The following is a 14,434-nucleotide window of genomic DNA, read 5'->3' on the forward strand; positions in this document are numbered from 1 at the left end:
GCGCTAGGACATGGTCAGGCATTGTTGTGATCTCCTTGAACACTGGGAGTGAAGTATTCTGGAACCACCATCTAAATTCCAAAGTTTAATGTTTACTTTCCAGTTATCCAACTTGTTTTTTTGCTCTCATCATTCATGGTTCAGGGGAATATGGTGACAGACATCCAATTCCACTCAGAAACTGGTACTATGCATAAAGTGACGGGCACCCATGGAACCAGTTCCCCGGCAAGGAGCCAATGTCTTCAACAGGCTGAGGAAATTTATGGAATAGTGATTGAGTAATTAAGAAACTTGATGGCAGAAACAAGATTGCTACTTCTTCCTTAAAGAAAGTGGTGTATTTATATGCTTTTTTAAAAAAAACTTAGCTTATCAGAGACTGATAAATTTTGCACATTATATTGAAGCATTCTGAGCCTGAGAAAGGATAAAGAAAACAGATGAGATGTATGAGAGGTAGGGCTAATGTATTTATTTTAAAAATATCATGAAAACCATTTAAAGGCTGGGCAATTTTTAAGTAACAATTTAGGTCACATGTGGGCAGCACTCAATAATTACTTTTTTAAAAAAAAATGTCATGAGTTGCTTAGATACCTGGCAGAAATATTCTTCAATATCTTATAAAGTTGAAAAGATTTGACAATGTAAATTGCTTGACTCACCGTACTTTTATCTTTTAGTAGCTTTTCTATGATCTCTACTAATGGTTCTTTCTGCTCTGCATCTAGGCTGTGGGTAGAAACAAAAAAATAATTGGCATAGTAAATTCCTGATTTTTAAATTTTGATTAGTATGATGAACTGAAGCACTGAATTTAAGACAATGCGTTGAGATTTTAAAAAATTATTCATGGGATGGGAGCATCACCAATAAGGTGAGGATTTATTGCCCAACCCTAATTGCCCTTGACAAGATGGTGGTGAGGCACCACCTTCTTGAACTGCAGCAGTCCATGTGGTGCAAGTACCTCCATGGTGCCATTAGGGAGGAAAATCCTGGATTTTGATCCGGAGACAATAAAGGAACGGCGATATCATTCCAAATCAGCGTGGCATTAAGCTTGGAGGGGAGCTTGCAGGAGAGTGGTGTTCTCAAGTATCTGTTGCCCTTGTCCTTCGGGGTAGTCGAGATCGCAGGTTTGGAAGGTGCTGTTGAAGGGGGTGTGCCATGATGCTGCAGTGCATCTTCTGGATGGATACATAGTGCAGCAGTGGTTGGGGTGGTGGGGGGTAAACATTTAAGGTAGTGGATGGGGTGTCGGTCAACCAACCTTCTTTGTCCCGGACGATGTTGAGTTTCTTGAGTGTTACCGGAGCTGCACTCATCCAAGCAAGTGGAGAGTATTCCATCACACTCCTAACTTATGGCTTGTAAATGGTGGACAGGTTTGGAAGTCAGGTGGTGAGTTATTCACCAGAATTCCCAGCCTCTAACTTGCTCTTGGAGCCATGGTACTTAGATGGTTGGTCCAGTTAAGTTTCAGCTAAGGAATGTTGATGGTGTTGATTCAGCAAAAAAAAGACTTGCTATTATATAATGCTATTCACGATCATTGGATGTCTCAAAGTGCTTACAGCCAATTAAGTACTTTTGAAGTTTAGTCACTCTCGTAAGAAACACAGCAACCAGCTTGCCCATATTCCATTACTCAAAAGGCTTCATGGAATGTTGAAATTAGCGATAGCATCAATCTGAATGTTGCAAACTGAAATCTCACCAAACTCCACCCACCTGTAAAGTTTCTGAATAGCATGGGCAGCAGTTTTCCGGACATATGGAGACAGGTCACTGGCAGCTTCCTTAATAGACAGCATCATTATTGGAACAATGATTGATACTCTAATGCTGGACAAAACTCGTAAAGCACTTGCCCGAATCAACTGATTAGGATCCTAGAATGAATGAGAGAGCAAATAATAAGCCAAATTACTTGCAGCCTTTTTCCCTCCCTCCCAACCACATGATATTTTTCAAAGGTTCATCTTGGGCTACAGTAATACTTCAGGATTTAGCCCAAGTAACTATACTTTGTCAGTTTAGAAGCATAAGTGGGCAAGCTGACTGCAAGCTTCAAGGTAGTTGAGCTCAATTGTGTTGGCCTGATGTGTACACAAGCACACACAAAAAGGAGTCAATGGGCAATAATCATAAGCTAATTAATTTTCATTTCCCTAGCCAAGGGAAATGGGTGGCAACTGTAGCATCCCCATTCATACCTGGCTTAAATGCCAACCAGATACTGAACCTGGAGCTTTGTCTTCATTTCTCAATACCACTAAGTGCATTTATATAAAAAGTTGAATTTTTAAAAAAAATGTAGAAAAGATAATTCCAGGAATTCTTCAGCATTGAAAAATATGCATACTCCTGCCAGCTAAAGCTTGATTAGTACTGTCTTTAAATCTCCTCCTCTGCAATTCAAGTCCAAATGCTTCAAATAGTTGCTAATTCAGTTAACTGCTATATAAAGAAGTGGATCAAAGCTGGCTAAGGACAAGGGCAGCAGACACATGGGAACACCACCACCTGGAAGTTCCCCTCCGAGCCACTCACCAACCTGATTTGGAAATACATAGCCGTTCCTTCAATGTCGCTGGGTCAAAATCCTAGAACTCCCTCTCTAACAGCACTGTGAGTGTACCTACACCATGTGGTCTGCAGTGGTTCAAGGAGGCAGCTCACCACCAGCATCTCCTCAAGGGCAACTAGGGATGGGCGATAAATGCTGGCCTAGCCAGCAACACACATCCCACAGCCCAAGAATGAATAAAAAAAATTTCCTGAACTTTGAACCATTTCTTTTGAATGAAACAAATGCAAAAAGTCTTTAGTTTCTGTCATGACCATAGTTTTAGTTTGAAACGTTAGATTTAATTTAAAAATTGTTTCTTAAGATTGCATAGCAGTTAGCCAGTGAATGGTTCTTGGAACAGCATTACTTTAAAAAACTGTAAATTTGCAAACAATATTCTCAAACTATAACAATATATCTACGGCACATCATAACATTGTCCAACTCTGAAAACTGAAAAGGAACATTGTAAATACTAGTCTATGTGCACAACGGCAGGCAACAAGAGAATTTTAATTAAGTTCTGACTTATTAAAACAGGTCAGCCCCTGAAGGCCTATGAATGACAACAGAGTGCACATTAAGGAATGCCATTCAGTTCCTGGCTTCTGGGTATCATCTTTAAATAAGAGATGGACTCATTCACATGCACATATACTTTTTCATATTGGGGCTTCTATACAGGACTTCCCAACATTGACAGCCAACTACATGAAAATTAATAAGTCCCAGAGAGATTAGTGGGAAAGGATGAGTGAAGAGGGTACACCTGAAGGTCTCCGTGGGATGCATTGTGCAGATTGTGGAAGAGAAGAAAAAAATGTTGTCCCACGTTTATTAAATGTGTTATGCTGACAACTTTTTTCCCCAATAGGGATGTATAAAATTCAGATAGTCACCTTGACAGCTCCAGAGATTTTCTTTGCTGCAATGCCAAAAGTAGAAGTCTTTTGCTAGAATGTGAGAGGTAGGTTTCCTTTGGTGGAGCATTATTTGGGAGAAAATGGGAATCGAGGGGGAAAGATATTGAGTACTCTTGAAAAAAAAGTAGAAATTAACTGAATCAAAGAATAAAAAGCACAACCAAAGTAAAATAGTTGTTTATAATCACAATAAACCAAGAAGCTTGAATATCGCTGAAAAAGACGACATGCTGCCAAAGCTTTGTCTTGTGCTCATCAGGACAGATGCAAGAATACCAAATTTCAAAGGGGACCAACAATTTATACTGCATGAGAAAAGGGGTGCTGATTGGTTAGCAAGTCAGCTCTGGTTGGTCAAGACATTGCCATGGCAAATGCACCAGGGAGTTATTGTCCTCCATTAATTTGTGCATTCAAAAAAGCTACAATTTCTGGACATATTACTTTTGCCTGCAGAGCTCAGGTCCCTTTAGATGAATACATGTAGCTTCCAGCAAGCACAAGTGAGCTACATTGCGAGCCTGACTGATCATTTTTTAAAATTCATTCATGGGATGCAGGCATCACTGGCTAGGCCAGTATTTATTGCCCATCCCTAATTGTCCTTAAGGAGGTGGCGAGCTGCCTTCTTGCAGTCTATGTGGGGTAAGTACACCCATAGTGCTGTTCGGGAAGGAGTTCCAGGATTTTGACCCAGCAACAGTGAAGGAACGGCGATATATTTCCAAGTCAGGATGGTGAGTGGCTTGGAGGGGAACTTCCAGGAGGTGGCATTCCCATGTGTCTTCTGCCCTTGTCCTTTTAGGTGGTAGTGATCATGGGTTTGGAAGGTGCTGTCTAAGGAGCCTTGGTGAGTTCCTGCAATGCATTTGTAAATGATACACACTGCTGCCACTATTCATCGTTAAATCAGTTGTTCCCAGTCAGGTTTGCAATGTAGCTCACTTACACTTGCTGGAAGCTACATATGTTCATATGCTACACGTTTCCTCTGCAGGCAAAAGGAAATGTTCAGACATTGAATCTTTTTTGAATAACCAAAAAGAAAGAATGGGGGACAATAGCTGCATCTGTCCTGATGAGTGCAAAATCAATAGCTTCAACAGCATGTTTTTTTTCCCCCACACAAAACTAAGTATCTTATTCAAATTAATTGGATACCTTTAATTTACATATGTATTTCATGGACATTGTTTCCAATTATTTTGACAACACCAACCTTCAGTGCACGTTGAAAAGTGCTAATTGATAACAGGGCCAAATCTTGCTGCTCTTCTGCATAACGTACAAGGTAGACGTACACCAATTTCTTCAACTGGAAGCAAAGCAGCAGAAATATGTACAGTTAGTGAGTCAGTTGACTGAATAAACTGGGAGACATTCATTATGCAGAGCAGTTTGGTAGCAGGATATATTTTTGACAACTAGCAAGAAAAATTTGATAACGAAAATGATACCAGTTTTCCCAGTGCAGATTGAAATTTATGCATTACTAATTGACCTTACATGGCATTTCTCACTTACAAAACCTTGAAATAAATTCTTATGCTCTCACATGCCACACTCGCTTCTTCCACTGAAAGCTGAAGTCTGATTGGAGAGAAGAATCTATTCCTTAGCCAATGAAGTTGTCACTTACAAAGCCAGAGATAAGGAACAGAGAAAGAACAAAAGCTGGAAGTGAGAAAACCCAAAATCAGGTCATGACACTCAACACTTCTGCAACATTCACCCATTCTCTTCCAACATTTCTCCCTCATTACCCAAGCATGGTTCCACTCTTACCTATCCAATCATAGGCAGAGCATCTCCAGCACCTGCATATGGATCACCTGAAGTCTCTCAAGGATCTAACTTTGGCCTGTTGGCAGCATCTCCAAAGACAGGGCTCAGCTCGAATCTCCACTATCTGTCAGACTTCTTTTCAACCTCCAGTCTTCAATGAAATGTCATTTCCTCCGATTCAAAATTGGAAAAACTGACTCCCTTTGGTTTTGCTTCCCCCAACTTGCCAGAACCCCACACGCACACACCACCCTTGCCACTGATTCCATGTCCCTCAACAGTTACTGTCTCAGGTTCAGTCAAACTACTCACTTTGCTGCCCTCCATGCTTCATAAACTTCAATTCATCTGGAATACCTGTCCAAAGCAAATCTGCTCAGTTATCACCCAACCTTGCTGAACCACATCAGCTTCCAATTCCCCAATGCCTCCAATTAAAAGTAATCATATTAAAATTTCTTTACGTCCTTACCTCTTAAATCCCCAAACTCATTTCTTCTGAGTCCTGCAATGCTACCTCCAACCCCGAACCCAAAAGAACTCTCTGCTCCTCGAACTCTGGCCTCTTGTTCATGGCCCCTTATAAAAGCGCCTGCTAGAATTCCCTCCAATCCTCCATCTACATTTCCTCCTCTCAAGTCCCACCATAAAGCCCTCTTCTTTTGCCCAGCTTTTTGGTGGGGGAAGAGACAAGAAATAATTTCTTAAAAGGAAATAAGAAATTGAAAGATGCAGTATTGAAGAAAAAAATTTCACTGCTGAACAAGTTAAAAGTTCCCTTGAATCTTCAAAATTCTGGTTATAATACATGTATTTCAAAGGGAAGGTGATAATTGTCTCTTTAGTGCAAAATATATGAAAATATATTTGTTTATAAACCCAAATACACATTACATGAGCAAATTTATAATAAAGAAGCTCTGAAGAGTCCATACAGACTCAAAACGTTAACTCTGTTTCTCATTTCAAAGATGCAATTAGACCGGCTGAGTTTTTCCAGCATTTTCTGTTTTTATTTCAGATTTCTAGCATCCGCAGTATTTTGCTTTCATCTTAGATTTATAATAAAGTTGGACAAGAAGCTTATTAAAATTTCCATCAGGAATTAAAGTTCTTACAGTGTTCCTTTGCACAGTTACCAATATCACTGAAGGTTGCAAAACAGCCGATTTGCTCTCGCCTAATTTTAGATTAGATAAAATCAATGCTAGCCACAAGAAACACACACATAATCTGACTGCAAATCTGCAGAGAAAGCCTTCTTTCCCAAAAAAAACAATGTGTGACCAGAAACAGGAGCACTCAGGATGACGTGACTCTGCTCCCAGACTAAGTGTTATTTCTCTGTGCTACCATGCTTCCTGATGTGATGCTGATCATAACACTACCCTGTCCGGCTTTAAGAACTCAGACAGACCTTCCTTAGCAAGCAATTTAATTAATCCATCAATTCTAGTGCAGCAAACTCCGTGACATACTGGTCAAATCTTCGATTTTTTTTAAAAACTGCATACTGGTGATTCATTAAGGTGTTATTTTTGTATCACCTTCTATTCTACGAAAACTCTCATGCTATGACCCAATTTCACGTACTCAAAACAAGAATTTACATAATTCATACACTGCAGAAAATCACATTTGGATTCCACAAAATGAGAACTTTTATTGCTAACCAAAGTGGGGATGGAAAAAAAACACTCAGTAGGTAAGCTTTATCTAAATGAAGCATGTGGGCCTGCTTTGATAGTAATGTGGAATAATTTGTAATAAAGGTTGTCTTCTTTGGATTAAAAGTACATGACTTGGCATTGGCATTACATTCACTGATGGATGTGTTAATTATAGAATGTATTCACAATATCATAAGGAAAAACAGCAACACTACACAGCAAGTGGAACATACCTCAATGTTTTTACTGGCCACATTCTTCACGACAGCAGGAAATAACTCTGAAGCATTTTTTCCTTTAGCAATCATCTGTAACATGAATTATAGTCTCCATTACAGAGTCAGATTGGTTAACAGAAATATTTTTCTATGTTAATTATACAAGTCTAAAGCCATGATAATCTATTTAAATTTGTAAATGGGTTTTGTTACCATTATTACAAAAACATTTGAACTTTGAACAACAGCATGGGTCATGGCTGATTCTTGATCACTTGAAGCAGATGGGAGGACAGTAATGCTGACACTCAATTTATGGTCATATAGTTAAATTGTAAATTCAAATTTAATGCTGTGCCTTGTTTTGCCTTAAATGGCAGACCTATGGCTTGCATCCACTATTCACTGCACCTTGCAGTATCGGTTGTCTCACAATCGGCCTTGTAGACGGCACAAGGCAGAAATTCAACACCAACTCTTTTTATGGACCCTGGTAGCCAGATCAATGACATCAATAGGAAGCCAGCAAAGAGCACATAACAAAATTGAGAATGACCAATAAAAACAGATTAATTTTACTGAACAAACTGGATGTTTTGTCCACTTGCTAAGTCTAAGCGGAGAGACCAAGCCTACTCTGGGTTCAGATGTCCATTAATCCTTTTTCACAACAAAACAGGGAGCACCTCAACTGTACCATATCAAGGAGCTCATAGGTTTCTTAACATCCTTTTCAAAAAGTGACCAGAAACAGGAGCACCCAAGATCCTCCCTTTCCTTTATCCCAGTTCCCAACTCTCCCCAGTCTCCCCAACTCTAACACCAAGCCTTCATCTCTGTGGTCATCTGTCCTCAACCTCAGCTCTACTAGCTTATTTTATCCAAAACATGCCACTGGTTCAAACAGTTCCTTTTCCAATCAACTCCTGACCATACAACTACTCTTCTTCTCCTCAGTGGTAGCTAGCATTGTCCATGGCTATCTCAAAAAAAATACGTTAGCCTTTCATTCTTACCAGTACCAACGCCATCTCCATGCACCTTTACTTCCAAGATCCTTCAATGTGTCTTCGCTTCATAGTTCTGTGCGAAACTCTGTTCACTCTGCTTGAGCAAACCCCCTCCCCACCTCGGTCCATCATCTTCCTCTCATCACTGAAACGGTCTCATCCAATGCTATGAGTGGCATCTTCTGTCACATGGTTCTCTTCCATCTATTCAAGTGTAACCTGCTCATTTCCAGCTGAGTACTCAGGAGCTCCATCATAAAGTCACTGTCACAACCATCCAAGGAGCTATCTTTCTCACCGACAACCCACCCATCAGTGACATGGGCGATATAGAGTACCTTCCACATGAATGTCAATAACATTCAGCTGTACCCCTTCACCACCTCTATACTGTGAAACTGCTTGCCTGCCATCCAGCCTTTAACAGTCCTCCAGTTCAACAGTGGGAAACCATTACCTTCCCACATCACCTTCACACACCACCCTGCACAACTCCATTCCCTCTCCCACTTCTTTCCCATTCCTCTCAAATACTGGGATTGATGTCCTCAAAAGGACAGACCAAACAGATCCTTGAGCCCTTCACCTCAACTTCTCATTAAGGAACTCTCTGGCGTCATCAGTGTGCAAGTTGGAGTTAAGAAAACTACATTTGGCTTGGCAAATGCTCTTATATTATCCAGTTTGGCACTTGCGCTCCCAAAGGACATAGAATCATATGGGGCAAAGACAGCTAGATGGAATTACGAAACAGACCACTTATGACCCCAATGAATGGCAGTAGAGGCACAAAGATCCAAATGGCTAACTCGTCTGCTGTCAATTTCTCATTTGGGATTCCACAAGCTACTGAGTAAATGAATTAACCCTTTGTTGCCAAGTATTTAAAATCAGGCACCCGTCATGCAATAACAATTATTTATTAAGCTTAGAATCATTGTTAGCAGCACTGAAACATCAACATTAAATATACAATTAATTGGTAGATGGAATTAATTGACAAAATAAATAGAGGTTACAAAGACAGTTCAGTTGTGTTACAGTAATTCAGCATCAGCTGTTTGATTATAAATTTACAGTTGAAATCAGTGTCTGAGATTGATATAAATTGCTAAGATTAATTTAAGATTAGCTTCCTAAACAGTTTACAAATTAATAGCATCCAACATCGAATTTATTTAACAGATTCAAGTCTCTATGTTTGTAGCTGGCAATGTTTCTAGCATGTTGCCTCAAACCTCTGAACTGGGGGTCTGGACAAAATGGTTGCTTTCAGTGAGGAACTTGTAAGCTCTGGGAGACAAAGTGATGAACTGCAAAGTTGGTATCCAATCCTCCGCTACCAGATAAATTTACCTCTTACACGAATTGCTGTATCTGAACAAGCGGGCTTCAATCTCACCTTCCTTGAGCTCACGATCTGAATATCGAGGCAATACACTTTTACTTGCCTGTATCTTGCAGGTATAGCCCTGCAATCTTAATTTCTGTAACCTTCCTCTGCAGAGAAGTGGGGCCCAATTTTAACACTGTGTAAGGGGGTAGATTTTAAAAACATGCCTATGCTCACCAGATTTTCCAAAGACACCTTCTAGGTATGCGAGACGAGAACTACTATACCTTCAACTACAAAGACTATTACAAGAACTATTAAAATAGCTAAACTGAGAGCCAGGGCTGAGAATTGAACATGGCAACTTCAGTTTCAAAAACACTAAGGCCATAAGATGGAGGAGCAGAAGTAGGCATTTCAGCCCACTGAGTCTGCACCGCCATTCAATGAGATGATGGCTGATCTGATAAGCCTCAACTCCACTTTCCTGCCTTTCTCCCCATAAGCATTGATTCCCTTAATGACAATCTGTTTATACCAGGCCCCACAGCAGTAAAGAATTCCACAGATTGATGACTGTCGGAGAAGAAATTCCTCCTCATCTCTGTCTTAAATGGGTGGCCCTTTACTCCGAGATTATGCCTCTGGCCCAAGGCTCTCCCACAAGGGGAAACAACTTCTTAGCATCTACCCTGTCAAGTCCCCCAAAGAATCTTATATGTTTCAATAAAGTCGCCTCTCATTCTTCTTAATGCCAATTAGTACAGGCCAATCTACTTGACCTCTCCGCATTAGAAAATCCCTCCACACCCAGGATCAACCGAGTGAACCTTCTCTAGACTGCCTCCAATGCCAGTATATCTTTTCTTAGATAAGAGGACCAAAATTGTTCACAGCATTCTAGGTGTGGTCTAACTAGTGCCTTGTATAGTTTTAGCAAGACTTCTCTATTTTCATACTCCATCCTCTTTGAAATAAAGGCCAACATTCCATTTGCCTTCCTTATTACCTGAACTTGTATGCTAACTTTTTGTGATTTAAGCACGAGGACCCCCAAACCCCTCCGTGCTGCACTTCTTTCTCCATTTAAATAATTTCCAGTTCCTCTACTCTTCCTACCAAAGTGCATAACCTCACATTTTCCCACATTATATTCCATCTGCCAAGTTTTTGCCCACTCACTTACCCTGTTTACATCCCCTTGTAGACTCCTCGTGTCATCCTCACTATTTGCCTTCCCATCTATTTTTGTGTCATCTGCAAACTTGGCGATAGTACATTCACTTCCCTCATCCAAGTCATTAATATATATAATAAATAATTTTGGCCCCAGCACTCATCCCTGTGGCACTCCACTAGTTACAGGTTGCCATGCGAAAAGTCCCCCTTTATCCCAACTCTGTCTTCTATTAGTTAGCCCATCCTCTATCCATGCTAATATACTACCCTCAACACCATGGCCTCTTATCTTAAGTAGCCATAGGGACTGGACCTTATCGAACGTCTTTTGGAAATCCAAATAAATTAGATCTACTGGTCCCCCTTTAGCTATATTGCTTCATGCGTGACGAGTCTTGAGTTGCTAGGTTTGGTCAGAATCTATCCTATTTAGCATGGTGGTAGTGCCACAGAACATGATGGAGGGTGCCCTCAATGTGAAGGCAGGACTTAGTCTCCACAATGACTGTGTGGTGGTCACTGCTACTGTCATTGACAGATGCATCTGCGGCAGGCAGGTTGGTGAGGATGAGGTCAAGTATTTTTTTTTGCTCGTGGCTTCCCTCACCACCTGCCACAGACCCAATCTCGCAGCTGTCATTTAGGACTTGGCCAGCTCGGTCAGTAGTGGTGGAGCTACCGAGCCACTCTTGGTGATGGACATTGAAGCCCCCCATCCAGAGTATATTCTGTGCCCATGCCACCCTCAGTGCTTCCTCCAAGTGGTGTTCAGCATGGAGCAGCACTGATTCATCAGCAGAGGGAGGTTAGTAATCAGCAGGAGGTTTCATTGCCCATGTTTGAACTCATGCCATGAGACTTCATCGGGTCCAGAGTCAATGTTGAGGGCTCCCAGGGCAATTCCCTTCCCATTGTATACCACTGTGTCGCCACCCCTGCTGGGCCCACCCTGCTGGTGGAATAGAACATACCCAGGGATGGTGGTGTGTTGGACATTATCTGTAAGGTGTGATTCCATGAGGATGACTACATCATGCTGTTACTTGACTAGTCTGAAAGACAGTTCTCTCAATTTTGGCACTAGCCCCTAGATGTTAATTAGGAGGACCTTGCGGAGTCAACAGAGCTGAGACTGCCGTTGCCATTTCTGGTGCCTAGGTCGATGCCAAGTGATCCTTCCGGTTTCATTCTTTTTTTCTAATTTTCTATAGGTTTATTACAACTGAGTGGCTTGCGAGGCCATTTAAGAGTCAACCACATTGCAGTGAGTCTGGAGTCAAGGAAGTCAGGTAATGATGGCAGATTTCCTTCCCTAAAGGGCATTAGTGAACCAGGTGGGTTTTTACAACAATTGACAATGGTTTTATGGTCACCATCACACTTCTAATTCCAGATTTTTATTGAATTCAAATTCCACCATCTGCCATGGTGGGATTCGAACATAAGAACTAGGAGGAGTAGGCAATTTGGCCCCTCGATCCTGCTCCACCATTCAATACGATCATGACTGATCTTATTTTGCCCTCAACTCCAATTTCCCACCCTCTCCCCATAACCTTTCAACTCATTACTAATTAAATATCTGTCTATCTCCTCCTTTAATTTATTCAGCGTCCCGGCATCCATTGCACTCGGAGGTAGTGAATTCCACAGATTCACGACCTTTTGAGAAAAGTAATTCCTCCTCATCTCTGATTTAAATCTACCACCCCTTAGCCTAAAACTATGGCCTCTCGTTCTAGAATGCCCCACAAGGGGAAACATCCGCTCCACGTCTACTTTGTCTATCCCCTTGTACATCTTATATACTTCAATTAGATCTCCTCGCATCCTTCTAAACTCTAGTGAGTATAAGCCTAAACTGCTCAATCTCTCCTAATAAGACAAGCCCCGCATCTCTGGAATCAATCTAGTGAACCTCCTCTGAACCTCCTTCAGTGCAACTACATCCTTCCTCAAGTAAGGGGGCCAAAACTGTGCACAGTACTCCAGGTGCGGTCTCACCAATGCCTTGTACAGTTGGAACAACACTTCCCTATTTTTATACTCTATTCCTTTAGCAAGAAAATGCCAAAATTCCATTTGCCTTCCTTATTACCTGCTGTACCTGCATACTAGCTTTCAGCAATTCATGCACAAGGATACCCAGATCCCTCTGCACTGAAGCATTCTGAAGTTTCTCTCCATTTAAATAATAAGTTGCCTTTTTATTCTTCTGACCAAAATGGATAACCTCACACTTATCCACGTTAAACTCCATCCGCCAAATTTTGGCCCATTCACCTAATCTGTCCATATCCATTTGTAAATTTTTTATTTCTTCCTTGGAACTTACTTGCCCACCTATTTTGGTGTCATCTGTAAATTTAGCTATTGTACCTTCTACCCCTGAATCCAAGTCATTAATATAGATTGTAAATAGTTGGGGCCCAAGGACCAAAGCCTGTTGCACCCCACTAGTTACAGCTTGCCATCCAGAAAAAGACCCAGGTCCCCAGAGCATTACCCTGGATCTCTGGATTACTAGTCCAGCAGCCATACCACTATGCAATCGCCTCCCCATATATTACTTGCTACATTACCTTCAAAATTTATTTTCTCCCTCTATTTTTTTTTTTGGTCATCCTTCGTTGGTTTTTAAAACTTTCCTAATTCTCTGGCTTACCACTAATCTTTGTCACATTGTATTTTTTTCTTTCAATTTGATATTATCCTTAACTTCCTTGGTTAACTATGGTTGGTTTATCCCCTTCCTAGAATCTTTCTTCCTCACTGGGATATATCTTTGTTGTGAGTCATGAACCATTTTCTTAAATGTCTGCCATTGTTCATCAACCGTCTTTTCTGCTAAACTCCTTTCCCAGTCCACTCCAGCCAACTCTGCCCTCATTTCTTTGCAATTACCCTTCTTTAAGTCTAGCACAGTTGTTTGCGACCCAAGTTTCTCACTCTCAATGCTAAATTCTATGATGTTATGGTCGCTGTTTCCTCAGGGATCTTTTACTCTGAAATCATTTATTAAACCCACCTCATTAGACATTACCAGATCCAAAATAGCCTAATTCCTGGTTGGATTCACAGCATTTTGTTCTAGGAAACCGTACCAAGTACACGATGAATTCTTGCTTGTGTCTACCTCTGCCAGTTTGATTTTCCCAATCTACATGAAGATTAAAGTCAACCATGATTAATGTACTGCCTTTTTTACATGCCCTCATTATCTGATTTTTTTTCTCTATCCTACAGTGTAGCTACTGTTAGGAAGCCTTTGGATTACTCCCACTAGTGTCTTCTTCCCCTTGTTATTTCTTACCTCCACTCATATAGATTCTACATCTTCTGATCCAAGATCATTTCTTGCTGTTGTACTTAGTCCATCTCAAACTAACAAAGCTACCCCACCACCCTTTCCTTCCTGCCTGTCCTTTTGAAAAGTCATATACCCCTGAATATTTAGTTCCCAGCTTTGATCTCCTGGTAACCATGTCTCTGTAATGGCTAGAAGATCATACCCATTAACCTATATTTGTGGCGTTAATTCATTTATGTTGTTCCGAATACTATATGCAGTTAAGTAAAGAACCTTGAATTATGCTATTTTACCAGATCCATAACTTACAAAAACACCAGCTTATTTCTAAAGATCAATCTAAATAACATGCTTTTGAATAATAAGTTATTTTTGTCGAAGGAAGCTGTGTCGGATACAGCAGAACCCAAACACTTTCTTGCCAGATT

At 40.8% G+C, this 14,434-nt stretch overlaps 1 protein-coding gene across 2 annotated transcripts in view; it reads right to left on the minus strand.

Annotated features, from left to right (window-relative positions):
* Window positions 1-14,434, minus strand: part of ap3b1a (adaptor related protein complex 3 subunit beta 1a) — a 338,438-nt gene that overhangs the window by 279,811 nt on the left and 44,193 nt on the right. For both annotated transcript variants that reach the window (XM_041185794.1, XM_041185792.1), the window contains exons 3-6: window positions 7,190-7,264; window positions 4,721-4,816; window positions 1,738-1,898; window positions 669-735 (exon numbers count right to left, since the gene is read on the minus strand). In XM_041185794.1, the coding sequence (XP_041041728.1) occupies window positions 669-735; window positions 1,738-1,898; window positions 4,721-4,816; window positions 7,190-7,264 (399 nt within the window). The remainder of the gene's footprint in view (window positions 1-668; window positions 736-1,737; window positions 1,899-4,720; window positions 4,817-7,189; window positions 7,265-14,434) is intronic.

Source organism: Carcharodon carcharias, chromosome 4, assembly GCF_017639515.1.
Source record: "Carcharodon carcharias isolate sCarCar2 chromosome 4, sCarCar2.pri, whole genome shotgun sequence".
In the NCBI taxonomy this organism is placed as follows: domain Eukaryota; kingdom Metazoa; phylum Chordata; class Chondrichthyes; order Lamniformes; family Lamnidae; genus Carcharodon; species Carcharodon carcharias.